General features: G+C 39.1%; 3 protein-coding genes and 1 non-coding gene across 5 annotated transcripts; 2 read left to right on the forward strand and 2 right to left on the reverse strand.

Annotated features, from left to right (window-relative positions):
- Positions 1 to 49: 49 nt before the first annotated feature.
- LOC106447617 (protein EMBRYO SAC DEVELOPMENT ARREST 30) lies at positions 50 to 4428 on the reverse strand. Of its 2 annotated transcripts, none has more exons than XM_013889586.3 (10): positions 3932 to 4428; positions 3763 to 3847; positions 3230 to 3300; positions 3063 to 3151; positions 2726 to 2969; positions 2399 to 2511; positions 2046 to 2136; positions 1772 to 1900; positions 980 to 1533; positions 50 to 906 (listed from the first exon to the last, which is right to left on the reverse strand). In XM_013889586.3, exons 1-10 carry the CDS (start codon positions 4097 to 4099, stop codon positions 477 to 479), a joined length of 1974 nt encoding a protein of 657 aa, XP_013745040.1. In that variant the 5' UTR covers positions 4100 to 4428; the 3' UTR covers positions 50 to 476. The 2 variants fall into 2 exon arrangements, with proteins under 2 accessions (XP_013745040.1, XP_013745041.1); XM_013889587.3 differs by having other exon boundaries at positions 3063 to 3125; positions 3932 to 4427.
- A 3225-nt stretch (positions 4429 to 7653) lies between these two features.
- Positions 7654 to 10401, reverse strand: LOC106448983. The gene is made up of 4 exons (XM_013890792.1): positions 10397 to 10401; positions 9180 to 10313; positions 7829 to 9092; positions 7654 to 7758 (listed from the first exon to the last, which is right to left on the reverse strand). Exons 1-4 carry the CDS (start codon positions 10399 to 10401, stop codon positions 7654 to 7656), a joined length of 2508 nt encoding a protein of 835 aa, XP_013746246.1.
- Positions 10402 to 12296: 1895 nt separating this feature from the next.
- TRNAW-CCA lies at positions 12297 to 12368 on the forward strand. The gene has a single exon. It is a non-coding gene; the product is annotated as a tRNA-Trp (tRNA).
- Positions 12369 to 12421: 53 nt separating this feature from the next.
- Positions 12422 to 14389, forward strand: LOC106438970 (5'-adenylylsulfate reductase-like 5). The gene is made up of 4 exons (XM_013880301.3): positions 12422 to 12731; positions 12834 to 13021; positions 13404 to 13528; positions 13613 to 14389. The coding sequence occupies exons 1-4, from the start codon at positions 12426 to 12428 to the stop codon at positions 14035 to 14037; spliced, it is 1044 nt and encodes a 347-aa protein (XP_013735755.2). The 5' UTR covers positions 12422 to 12425; the 3' UTR covers positions 14038 to 14389.
- The last annotated feature ends 8 nt before the right edge of the window (positions 14390 to 14397 follow it).

The following is a 14397-nucleotide window of genomic DNA, read 5'->3' on the forward strand; positions in this document are numbered from 1 at the left end:
TGAAGCATCACAGTCGAAATGAAAATGGAGAGAATCAGAAGACAGAAAGTGAATATTAAAACTCTGATTGAAATTTACTTTTATCTTTCGTATCTGTAGTATGTCCAAACAAATCCAGTAAAAAGAGAAGAAAGAATCTGAATGAACCTTTATCAGATTTACAATGGTAAGAAGAAAAAAAAAAAGATACCTCCAACTTCACATTTGGTACATAAGAAGACCTTAGAGAAGGATGAACCATAACGGTCGTCCTTTGCTGCATCAGTCATCCTTTGCTGCATAAGGGACGCTTTGGAGGCAATAAAAATATCTTTGAGAAAGCTTTGACGTATAAAGAATATGCAGCTAATTTGCAAGAAACTACTACCAAAAGAATGAAACTACAAAAAAAAACTTATTCTGAGAAAAGAAAAAAAAGCCGGTAACTATAGAAAAACCAAATGACACCCGGCAGAATCTGCATCGTTGTCACAGTACTAGTCATTGGGATCCCATTCTTCATCCTGGTCAAAAGCTGAAGCCACCTTACTCTTCGCAAACTCTTCTTCAGTTTCTGACTGTTCAGTGAGAAGGTCATGTTCATAATCAGGCTGATCACTATCATCAGTTTTACTCTTTTCCACCCCAGCTGATTTTATCCATTTAGGGCATTCATCTTCACCTCCATAGAGAAATCTACCATCGTCACTTCGTATTTGTCTAGAATCCTCGAGGGGTGATGTTCTGCATGAGCATTCAGGAAGTGGATGCGAAAGAAACAACCTGGGTTTCGACAGCGTAGACTGCCTGATAAGCCCACTCTCACCCAAACTTGAGTTAAGATGTTTCCTCACATGAACTGTCCAGTTACGGTTGGGATGGTACATGTCCTCACGTGTAATGTTGAAAAATTCTTGAATAACTTTCCTGTATAAGAATATCAGCAAACAGCCATTGTTTAATATCCATTCATTAACTGTAGAGTAATTAGCTTTCTTACCTGTCTAGTCTATATGTTCGTGAGGATGGTTTTTCATAGAGCCTCTGGCCCATTACCAAACTTGAAAAATCTGGCAGTCCACTACCATCGTTGTTGAAACCAGGGAAAAACACATCAGCTTCTACAGATAAAACAAAGTCAAGTGCATCCCACAGTAACCTGTGTGCTTGATTCCTAAGATCTATAGGTGAAGGTGTTGGTTCTGTATCATTCTCTGTAAGCCAACCATACCACCCTTCTTTTTCGTGCTGGTAGATAGGTCTGTCTGGAGGAGGGGGGAGAGGTCTAGGCCGAGTGCCTGCCTTGTTCCACTCTTCTTGGAGCTGCTTATCGCTTTTTCGAAGAGGCATTTCAAATGTATTTTCTGGAAGAGGTGTCTCAGGACCAACCAATTCGGATAATTCTTCTGTGCTGCATAAAGAAGTCCGATCCACTAAATTAGGAAACATGGCTCGCAGAGGGATCAAAACACGTTGGCCGCCAAACATTTCGGAACCAGATAAGTATATAATCGCTTTTTGAGAGTAACCCAGTGCTTTCAGAAGGATTCCAACCTGCGAAATAATAAACTCTAAGCATCACAAAAGCCTATACAGATTCATAAGAACAGCAGCTGGGAAACAATCAAATTGGTGAATTAAAATGTCAGCATAAGGGGTGTTCAGGCACATAGGGGCTACATGTTTACTCAGCATTCAAGAGACACCATGTAGACAGACATAAAATGTATCAAGATATACAAATGTAACCACATAAGCAATTTTAACATCATTTGAGAAAGCTGAGTTATACCTCTTCTGGCATGAGAGGACATAAGCCTTTGTCCCTGCGCACACGCGAGTCTACAATAAGTTCTTCTGAAATAAACTTCTGCTTAATCATCTGGGCCCGCCGATACTGAATGAGTTCACTGTGAAGATCCTTTAAAGATTGAAACGAAGAGTAGAGTCAGAAACCGATTCCACCGTCTAAAACTATTCTCCATGTAACTTGAGAACAAAGGTTAGAGGGGGAAAACTGGTTGTTCTATCAAAGAATACAGATGGAGAAGATTGAAAAGTTTTACCTGGAAAAGCTCAGCACAACCATGATATGCCATTTTATCCCTCACTAGGCCAGGATGATAAGCCAGGAAGGGTTGGCCTGATTTACGTAACCTGACAAAGGTAAAATACGTAGCTCAATTATGTCAAGTACGCACGGTTATTAGGGGTTGATAAACAAACGGTGACGTAAGAAGCAAAATGGGCAACCCCGGACACTTATTACTCATACTTCCCAGCTATGTACTCCATGATTAAAGAAACAAAACCTTAGCATGTAATGTTCTTTCCCTCCCTTAACATTCGAAAGTCATAACTATCTCTTGTTTTCGTCCCTTTCACCAACTACGATTTAATTTGCAAGTATCACAAGTACCTGTCAACCATCTTCTTGCCAAGCACCTGGATTTCTGAACGAAGCTGGAGGGCATGGAAGGCAACTCTACACCTTAGTCTTTGAAGTTCAAGCATTGACGCAGGCAAAGTTGACTGTAAAAAAAATAAAACTCTGTTGAGGATAAAACGCATTGTTTAACTAATATAATAACTTCTTACCTTTAAACGTAAAATAACCAAAACTGTGATATGGCCAATGATGGTAGTTTTCAAAGTTATCTAGCCAAAGATCTCTACGGATTTCGAAGCTACTGCATACAAGCTATATACTCTAAGGGAGAGAGAAAAAGAAGAAAACACAAATTACCTGCAAGCATCCCCCGTCGTAGATGATCAATCCAATAACATTAGCTTTCTTTAACTTTGGCAATACATCCTCGAGGTAATAATTTGGCGATGCAGAGTTTTTGGGCTTAAAAAGAGGAAACTCGTTCCTTTTTCTTGCGGCTTTCAAGCTCTCAGGGAGAGCCTTGGCGATGATAACATCATTTTTAAGAAAGGATATAAACTGCTCCTCATCATAAAGATAGGAGAAACTCTTGAACTTGTTACTGCACAGCATGTAAGAAAACACTAGAGTAAAGGGACGAGTCTGATACTGAGGCAAAGAAAGATGCTTTAACAGAACATAGAGTTAGGCGTACCTGATGCCTTTGGAGCGAAGACTCTGTTGAAGCTCTGGAATGATAAGAGTAGCATTTAGAAGCCTGGATATGGTGACAAGATCACATATCTAGAAAAATTACAAATATGTTATCAACATGAATTACAGAAAAATTAAAGATGAACTATGAAGTCAAGTGATACATACAGAAGATCTGATCTTGTCAAATCCACCAAAAATCTTTGCATAAATGTAGCCATTGTTTTTTGAACTGGGAGCTGCAAAGAAACAGTACCAAAAAAATCACGAAAGACCACAAGAGCCTTTTTCATGCTCAAACAAGTATCCAACACAAAAGAAAAAAAAAATCCATAATGGCTCTCAATTGTTTGATGCAAAAATGGAAAAAAAAAACACTGCTGCAGATTGAACTCTCTGACTTAAATATGTTTGAGCACTTTAGAGACAGCAATAAATCGATAGATTCCAAAGAAAAAAATCTCACAAAAAACCCAAATCCAAGAGGCTTTTCATGATAAAACAAGTATCAAACACAACATACAACATCCACAATGACTCTCAATGGTTTACTGCAAAAATGGAAAATAAAACACTGCTGCAGATTAAACTCTCCAAGTTGATAAAAAAAACAGTGCTACATTTTAGAGACAGCAATGACCAATGCAGAACAGAACAGAAAACATGTGACAAACAAAGTAACGACACGGTAGTAGTAGTACCAGGATAACTATTTCTTGGATTGGCATAAGGCTGCAAGGTCTCTAGTGCTTTGACAGGCCTCCATAAATGCTTATTTCTAAAATCCTGTAAATATAGAGAAGACCAAACAAAAGTTAAACAACATTCTTCAAACTGAAACCAAACCCAATTCTTTTTTCTCTAACCTACCTGTGACCCTAGCAAAGAATCAAAATCTTGCCAAAGGGAATCTCTAGCATAAGAAGCCAACTGTACACCTGAAGACTTTGTGATCGAAAGATGAACAACGAGAGATCCCACTGATAAGATGAGCACAAGGAGCGCTATCCATTTTATCCTCGATCTGAACACCACCATCTCCCCCACCAGCTCGAAAAAATCGATCAAACAGCCCTAAATCCAATACGACGAATTCAAGGCGAGATCCAGGTTCAATCGAGGAAGATTGGTCGCTGCAACAAGCGACGCAATGCACGAGAGAACGAAGAACCACGCTTAGGATCTGATTCAGAGCGATGTGATTTCTCGAATCGAACTAGCAAACAAACAACCTCGTGCGTGCGTGGAAGGAAGCAGGTAGTTCGAATTAAATGAGAGTGAGATCGAGAGAGAGAGAGATCGAGAGAGGAGACAACACACTGACACATTCCCAGAATTTCGAAGCACCTGCGAGAGAGGATGGTTGCTTTGATAACAGACAAAGAGTCTCTATATCAACAGTCCTACTAACCGGGCTCAAATATCGGTTTACTATTCTCGGTTAAATCTACATACCAATAATCGTATCACTTACACATTGTTCTCGGTTCAGGACTTCGGTTCGATACGATTTAAACCGGTAATTAAACAACAAACCTGGCATTGAAGCTCAAATTGTTTTGCCGGTTTCCATTACTCTGGTCGGAAAGTTTGTAAGAAACCGATATATTTTCCCTAATAACCCAAATATACCGGGTGTTACTTTGTTAAATCCACACGATGTGGTGGTTTATGTAGAAACCCGGTTTGGGTATTTACTCGATAACCATTCTCTGATTCTGTAGAAACAAATCTTTTGGATGCCACCCATTGGATGATGAAATCCAAACTCTTTTTCAGCTCTACTAAGAAAAAATCTGAAAGGAAGGCTGGTTCAAGTTCAAGTATGAGACTAACACAATATATCTCTGCTTCTTCTGGATCTCACTGACGTGCATCGCAAGAAACCATTTGGTGCTGAAGTTGCTTTACTGGTTCCTACTAAAGAGCCACCATGCAATATATGTACCTAAAATTGTTTTTTTTTTTAATGAATGTAAAATTTTATCAATCAAAACTTTTGTACATTTAGTGCTTCTTCTATGTGCTTAAATGCTTAAAAAAATCAAAAAAGAAAACTAAGCTTGTGCTCCATGATCATGATTGCTCTTGTCGCGACCCAAACCAAGCGACTAACCCCTCCTCCAAATACTTGTGTCCCAACCCTCTTATTGATAAAGTCTAAGCCTGAATGTTTTATCCACAAATTTGATGAGAGAGCTCACATGTTGTAGTTTTTCACCATGATGAGACAGAGAATTTTTGGGAACTCACTCCTCGTAGAGGAGATAGCTGGATATGGAAGAGACTATGCGAGCTGAGGACAGTTGCGAGACCCTTTCTGGTTTGTGAAGTTGGTTCCGGGATCGCAGCGAGTTTTTGGTTTGATAATTGGACTGATCTTGGCCCTCTTATCCATCTTACTGGTGAGAGGGGCCCTCTTGTTTCGGGTCTGGCTAAGGAGGCGACAGTTGCTGATGCCTTGATTAATGGAGAATGGTGGATTAGTGCATCAAGAAGTAGGAATGCTATAATATCTTTGCTGAAGCAGTGTCTCCCCTCGCCGGTGCCGATAGCTCAGTCCATTGACGATGATAAGTACCTCTGGAAGATGGGTGAGGCTCCTCCTTCGTCTTCCTTTTCAACAGCCAAAACTTGGCTTACAATTCATCAGCCAAACCCACCGGTCTTCTGGCACGAGCAGATCTGGTTTAAGGGTAGGATACCTAAGCATGCTTTCATCTCTTGGATTCTGGCGAGGAATAGAATGTCTACGCGAGACAGACTGCGGAGTTGGGGGATGAATGTACCTTCAGAGTGTCTCTTGTGTGCGGGCTCGGAGGAGTCAAGGCAGCATCTATTTTTTGACTGTGCATACAGCTTTGAGGTTTGGTCTTTCTTTTGCTCACACCTTCATCTCTCGCCTCCCACTTTGTTTGAAGAGTGCTTGAGTTGGCTGAAAGATCCAACACCAGACGCTAATGTGTTGCTCATTGTAAGGCTGATCTTTCAAGTTGTTATCTATGTGGTTTGGAAGGAAAGGAACTCGAGATTGCACACGGGGCTGTGTAGACCACCTCAGGCAATCATTCAAGAAATTCAGCAAACTATCAAGCTCCGACTAGATCCACTATCTCGAAGTTTAAGGATGTCTTACTCAGCGACAGCAACAACTCCTCTTGGTTTTTGGTTAAGTATTTTTTGAGGGCTCTTTTTTGAAAGTTCCTACCTCCCCCTTGTTGGGTGAGTTTTTTTGTAAAGTTAGGCTTAGCTCTAACTGTTCGGTACATTGCATACTTGTAACCGAATTTAAAAAAAAAAAAAAAAAAAGTTGTAGTTTTTCACCATGTCTATGAGTGTTACGTTCTCTCCATATCGCATGAACTGACTTGAAAGGTATATCGTAGTAGGAAAGTCATTGAGGGGTTGAGTGCTAAAATTGTCAATTACACCAAACTGGCATTCACATCCAAGTTTTTACTCTCTTATTCAAATCTATTTGTTACACAGATGTCAAGATTTTAAATCTATTTTTTTTAAGGAAAAAAGTTTCTCAGCTACACCATGTATACTATAATATGGTGCAAACCATCCAGACTATATAAATGTGTCGATAACTACACAATGTATATGATAAATACATGCCACATATACGACGTTAATAAAAATATGGTGCCAACATCATAACGAGGTTCAATCGATTTTAGTTAAAATAATTGGGGTCAGAGCGTAATTAATTAAAGTTAAACCCGACCCAGACTTAACTACTTCCTCCCCCAAACGAAAAACCCGACCCAGACTTAACTACTTCCTCCCCCAAATCGATTTCATTTGGAAATCTAGGGTTCATCCTTCAAAACAGAGAGAAAGAGACAGAGAGAAAGAGACAGAAACAGAGAAAGAGAGAAAGAGAGATGGAATTTGGTGGAAGATGGAGCAATAAGGGAAAGGGCAAGGCAAATGAAAGCAATGTGCTTTGTTACTGTGGGTTGGTGGCGAAGATATCTCAAGCTTGGATAGACAAAAATCCGGGTCGAAGGTTCTATGGGTGTGAAAAATTCAAGGTATAAACTAATTGTGAATCATGTATGGTATAGTCATGGAGTTCTTTGGGAAGTTTTAAATTTTGTGTTTGTGTTAGAGTGGAGGTGATTGCGGGTTTTTTCAATGGTTCGATGAGGGAGAAGATTTTGGATGGCAAAAGAAAGCTTTGATTGAAGCTAGAAACGAAATTCGCCAAAAGGACAAGACTATTATGGGATTGAAGAAGACCATTTCGATGCTTCAAAGTGAATTGGCCAAAAATGCCGAAGTGGAAGAAGACATCATTAACGCCTTTCTCAAGCTCTAAAGACATGCTCATTATCTTTAAAAACCTTTGTAATGTTGTTGTTGTAATGCTTAACTATGTAATGGTTTGACAATGTTTGGAAATCAACTTCAGTTAGCAATAAAAAATGAGTTTGAACTCATTGCTTTAACATCCAAAATAGGTGATCATACATAACAAGAGAGACATATCCGAACAGAGAAAGGTCATATCCAAAGACCAAAGACGACACCGAAAGAGGAAAAAAAGACATCCGAGAGAAGAAAAAGACATTCTAGAGAAGTCAAGATTGTGTAGCAGGTGGTGCAGTTGAGGAAACGTCCTCGATTGCTTGCTCATGTGATTGTTGTTCCATGTTGAGACGCCTACGCTTTCTGCTTTCATCAGACTGCAACATAATAAAGAGAATCAAACACAAGAAAGAAAAAAGGTAGACAATTGCGACGACGACAATGTACCTCACGAGGACACTTCCTTGAGTTGTGGCCTTCACCACCACAAAGACCACAATGACCTATTCTTCCTTTTCTGTCAACTTTAGTCTGATTTTTCTTCGGGGATTCACGCACTCCTTTAATCCCTGCCTTCCCCTTTGGTCTTCCAGGCGGTCTCTTGTATGGTGGTGCTTCAATACGGTCTTCACCAGATAGCTTCCAAAACCTTGGACCATTTACAGGCCCCAACTCATCCATGTACAAACCTCGCCACTTCGATATCAGATAATAATCTGAAATATAATCTTCAACCTCGAAACCATTCTCACGGATAACAGATACAGCATAGCGACATGGGATTCCAGACAAGTCCCATTTCCTACAAGCGCAGCTACGAGAAGGCAAATTCACCGTGTAACCATTTGAAAATTCAACACACTCATAAGCACCACCTGTGCTAGGATAAGAATAGCAATGCTTAGCTTCATAACAAGACTTTTCAACCTCCTTTCTCGCCTTCTTTGTAACGAGACCCGTCTCATTTTTCGCTGTCTTATATCTAGTAGCTATCCTCTGCATTGCATCTCTTCTAATCAACTCAAGCATCTGAATAAAGGGCTTCTTTCTTGCTATCTTCAAGGTCCTATTGAAAGACTCTGTGAAGTTGTTGTGTGTATCAGAACAACACGAACCTATCCGGAAAAATGCCCTGCACCAAGTAGAACGATCCTTCTTCATAAGTTCTTCAGCTGCTAGCGGATCAAACTTTTTGAAAACGTCCAAACTCCTCTCATAGTCACCCTCGTTGTAGCTACTTGCAATGCGCCAGAAGAGAGGCTTCAGTGTATCAGACTTATGATTCTTCTTCAGATTAGAGTAGATGTGCCTAGCACAAGCTCTATGTTCAGCTCTTGGCAACTCGACAGCAACTCCATGAATCAATCCCCTATGCTGATCTGATATGATTGTCACAAGATCACCCTCGCCTAAACCCAAATCAATCTTCAACCTGTGAATGAACCATTGCCAATTATCATTGCTCTCAGAGTCGACCACAGCCCATGCTATTGGGTATATCTGGTTATTGGGATCCCTTCCTATCGCGGTAAGAATCAGTCCTTGCAGAGAGTTGTGCTTGAGGAATGTCTCATCTAATCCAATAACCGGCCTGCAATACTCCTTCCATGCCACGCGGATTTTGTCAAAACAGATATACATGGAGTGGAATGCTTTCGCTCCATTTGGTTTCGTTGTTGTATTGATCTCTATTTTGCTATCAGGATTTGAGCTGCATTTAAAAAAAAATAAACCATTTAGTCATAAGAACACTTCACCATAAACAATATTAAGAAAGTTTAAAATTAAAAAATGTTACCGTAATAGTTCCATCTCATAGTCTCTTAGCCTTGCAAAATGTTCATTGCATTCGGCCTGTAGCTTATCAAGAACAATACGCCTAGCAATCTTTGCCTGCTCGGGGGAGATAATGATGTTGTACTTCTCCCTAAACTCTTCTCTAATCATTGGAGCACTCATTTCAGGTTCCTTCCTGATTTTCTCCAACATAACTTCAGCAATGGCAGGGCTTTTGATGAGTTTACACTTACCTGTGGGATGGCAAGTATGTGTGTTAACGTACACTTTCACCATCCATTTCTGAATGGGTCTCTCTACTGAGCAGTATATACGCCACACACAACCTCTACCACTGCATTTAGCACCAATCTTTGTTTTCTTCCATCTGTCATAGACTACATTTCTTCTTGACTGCAGAATATACTTGATCACTTGCTTCTTGAACTCTTCACCACTGTAAAAGGTCTGCCTAAGACTAAAAACGCCATCTAATTCACCCCTATTAGCCATCCTCTCAGCTTGTTCCTCTTCATCATCAGATGACTGTTCTGTGTCAGGATATACCTCATCATCGTCTACAATCTCATCGTCATAGTTCTCATCCCTAAACATCTCAAGATCCTCTTCAAAATTTCTATCAAGATCCTCTTCATCATCAGATTTATCACTCGCTTGATACTCATCTTCACTCTCTTCTGCTTCATCATCACCATCAACCTCGTCGTTTTGTAGCTCAGCATCAACCTCTCTACCATCAACCTCGTCATTTTGTAGCTCAGTCCTTGCAGTCTCTCTACCATTAACCTCGTCGTTCTGTAGCTCAGCATCAACCTCGCCGTCTTCACTAGTTTCAGGTTTCTCTATGAAGACATCAAGCTCCCCATAATAACGACCATTAGAAGCCATCCTCTTTTTGTTTTTCTCTTCATTCTCAAGCAACTCCTTCTTCTCTGAGATATCCTCATACGGTAACTTGTACCACATTCTCCCCACACTAACTTTTAGAACCATGATCTTCAGGAATTCTTCAAAAACTTCATCACCATTGACTTCGAACTGATCCATAAAACCATCGACATAATTTAGCTTCCCATCTTCATCATATTTGAACACACCGGAATGGAAGCAATTAATCTTCACCGGTATTGAATCGCTGTTGCCATTAAAATAGCATTAGAACATGGTAAAGCCATCAATTGATTCTAATAATCGAAGTAAACAAGCAAGGGTTCTTACCTCATTGTCGCCTTGTTTCTTCGATTAGCTCATCCGGATTCCAATTCACTCATATTGAATCGATAACACCAAACCCCTCTCTGTCTCTTTCTCTCTGTCTCTTTCTCTCTGTTTTGAAGGATGAACCCTAGATTTCCAAATGAAATCGATTTGGGGGAGGAAGTAGTTAAGTCTGGGTCGGGTTTTTCGTTTGGTTCGGGTCGGAGTTTAACTTTAATTAATTACGCTCTGACCCCAATTATTTTAACTAAAATCAATTGAACCTCGTTATGATGTTGGCACCATATTTTTATTAACGTCGTATATGTGGCATGTATTTATCATGTACATTGTGTAGTTATCGACACATTTATATAGTCTGGATGGTTTGCACCATATTATAGTATACATGGTGTAGCTGAGAAACTTTTTTCCTTTTTTTTAACTTGGTAATATCAATTTGGTCTTATTATCTATTGCATTTGGATGCAGATATAGATTTTATTCTATTCAAATTGGTAATAATTTAATATGATTTTCTTCTATTAGCAGTTACATTGACCTTGACTTGATAAGTATTGACTGAAACGCTCGATGCACCAATATATCTTCTCTAAAAACATCCACAAAAGCTAAGACATCCTCGGTTACATCGACACCTTTTGTAATATTATCCTCTACAGGAAAACAATGGAGAAGCTATCAGTGAAATTTGCTTTCATTGCTCTTTTAGCTGTTGCATGCGGTAAGTTTTGTTGTATGAAAAGAAATAAAAATGTTCTTCATATTTTTTTATATAATAACATATTAGTTTCGTTTTGGTAGTGATGATGAATACTATGACAGTTCAAAATGTTGAGGCAAGTCGTTTGTTACCTGAGGAAACACCTGTGGTGCATTATGAAGCTTCGACGCAGATTGTGAAGCCACAAGACTTTCACTGCAGGGAAGGGTGTCGTGTGAGCTGCATTCCCATTCAACTAATTATTCGCTGTGTTTGTTTATGCTGATTTTTCACATTTGTTATATGTACTGGAATTAATAAAATATAATTTTACTAATAAAAATTCATCTATTTGTTCTGTACATTAATCATTACATATCTTGGATTAATGTTTTGAGAAAACTAATATAGATATCTAAAAACAATATATATTGTTATATCACTTATATGATATGTTGAAGATTATTGGTTTTTTGGTTTATTTACAAGTGTGTTTTGGTTTCAGTCAGAATTTTGTAAACTAGTGGCTGTTTTGGATTCATAGCATAGTAGTAACTGATGGTAAACACAAGATGAACAAGTTTCAGAATTTCTTTTTTTCCTAAAGAATGTATGTTTGATACCATCGTTTATTACACAAACCAGCATTAACATTATATATCGTGGAAACCACACGTTAGTGCCTTAGTGGTCGGATGGTAGCATGGCGTTCCAGCGTCGTTAAGCGAGCTGAGTTCGAATCTGACTACAATCAGATATCCCTAACGTGTGGCCACCAGTGATTTAACATTCATTTGCTGGGAAGGGGTTTACCAGATTTTTCTTTTTATCGTGGAACAACTATATTTGGTTAGAATGATGAAAAATTTGTAAATAAAAAAAAATTATCTTTTTCAATTGACGATCCTTTTATAGTTTGTACTAATACTCCCTAATGGAAATGTTTTATGAATGCACAAGAATTAAAAAATTTACTTTTTTAGAAGATAATGTCATTAATAATATAAAATGAAAATAAGTTAACCAATCATAAATAATATAGTAAAATGTTATTGGTTAACCAATTTTCAATAAAGTCAAAGTACTTTAAAAGTATCAAAACATCTTATATTTTGAAACATCGAAACTTCTCCAAAACATCTTATATTATGGAACGGAGGGAGTATATAATTAATCTCAAAGGATCCAATAACATCCGGATCCGTGGCGCAATGGTAGCGCGTCTGACTCCAGATCAGAAGGTTGCGTGTTCGATTCACGTCGGGTTCAAATCCCCGAAAAGATCTCCGGTACTTTTTTTTTTACTTTTTTACCTTTCTCGAATCTATGATTTGCCCCAATTTCCCTAATAGATGTTCTGATTCTTTGAGACGAATTAGGTTTTGTTCTTATCTTCATCCCTTCGATTCGATCCTACCTTTTTGTTTCTCCTCCCTCTTGAATTCACCATCAAGCTCCATGGATCTCCATCTTCCGATTCTCCTCTTCTGCTTGATAGCTGTGTCGTGCTTCCCTTCTGGGCTCGCTTCGTCTCCGGTTGACTTTACCGTTTGCAATCACGAATTCGAGCTGTTCCGGTTCGATCTAGCCTCGAAATGCCCTCCTTCTCTCCGTCCAAGTCCTCCTATCGAGGTATCGTGAATTAGATATTGAGTTTCAGGCGTCACCAATTGTTGTCTGCAATAGCAAAAATTGAAATTGGATATTAAAGTTCTGATTTTTGCAATATGGCAGGTGGATGGAGACTCGCTGGATAGGTTGATGGCTTTGAGCCATGATGATGGAGATGCTTATATGTCAGTGCTGTTTTACGCTTCTTGGTGCCCGTTCTCACGTGCTGTGCGAACTAAGTTTGATATGTTGAGTTCGATGTTCCCTCAGATACAGCACCTAGCTGTGGAGCATTCTCAAGCACTACCATCGTAAGCAGCCTTGTTTAGTTAGTTATCTTTGTTGAAAGCACTACGTAGCCACTTATTCTATTGATTGAATGACTGACTCATAGTTTGCTTCTTAGCTTTTCTTCATAATCTGTTCCCTAATCATATTTTTACTGATATAGGATCAATATTAATTATTGTTATGTGTGTTTGTTGTTGCTTTATCTTACATTTCATTGATAAGTACTCATTTGATTTGTATTTCTTGATCATGAATCTAGGTTAGCTATCTATCATTACCCTGTCTTTCTTGTGTAATTGTATTACTAGTGGGTTCGTCTTCCATTTATTTATATGTCTCATCATGTGTTTTTTTGCGTATCCTTTGTTTATTAACTGGTATCATTAAAATGATTCGTTGCAGTGTGTTTTCAAGGTATGGTATTCATAGCTTACCTTCAATCCTGATGGTAAACCAAACTTTAAAGGCGCGATACCATGGTCGTAAGGATCTTACATCCCTGATTGAGTTTTATGAAGAATCAACAGGTGATTCACCACCCCACGTATTTTCTTGTGTTATATTCCAGTCGAATCTTGTGTTATCTTTGGATGATTCTTTCGGTTTTATAGGTCTCAAACCTGTCCAGTATGTGGCTGAAGCGGAACCAGCAACGAGCTTAGACGCTACCGACGGTAACCTCATCACATGGTTACGCAATGGGACATCTATGAGTGAAATATTCATACGAGATCCGTTCTTGGTACTGTCTCTGCTGTTTATCTGTATACAAGTGGCAATCCTCGTCTTCCCCATAGCAGAATCACGCATGAAAGCGTTGTGGGCTTCTTATGCTCCCAATCTTAACCTGGAAAGATTTGGAGAGGTGAGCCAAGTGTTCAGCCGTGCTCTTCACATGGTCGATGTGAGGAGGCTATGGTTGAGGCTAAGACTCGTCAAAACAAGGAGCTTTCATGAAAGGGCGAAGAACGCACAAGCCTGGGCTTCATCACTCGCATCTGTCTCTCTAGGCCAAACTTCATCAGACCAATCCTGATCCCTTGAGAGATCCTTGTAGTATCTTGTCAGCATTGGAAAGAGATAAGCTTTAAGTGTGTTCTGGAAAGAGTTCCCTTACAGAGTAATGTTATACTGACTTTTGAGTTAACTTGTCTGCATTAAAGCATGTAAATCCAGGAACAGCTTTGCTTCTGTTTGTGAATATCTTTCTCTCTTTTTTTTTTTTTTGTTTTGTTTTTATAAATCTGAGATATCTGTTTTGACCTCATTTCTCTGAGTCGAGAATAATTTGATTGTTTCAGCTATAACCTTTCTCTGAATCTTATTGTAATGTTTGTCTGAGCTGTGTTGACTCCATGATAGTTACATGAAATGGTACGCCGTTATCATGTGCACA

Source organism: Brassica napus, chromosome C3, assembly GCF_020379485.1.
Source record: "Brassica napus cultivar Da-Ae chromosome C3, Da-Ae, whole genome shotgun sequence".
Taxonomy (NCBI): Eukaryota; Viridiplantae; Streptophyta; class Magnoliopsida; order Brassicales; family Brassicaceae; genus Brassica; species Brassica napus.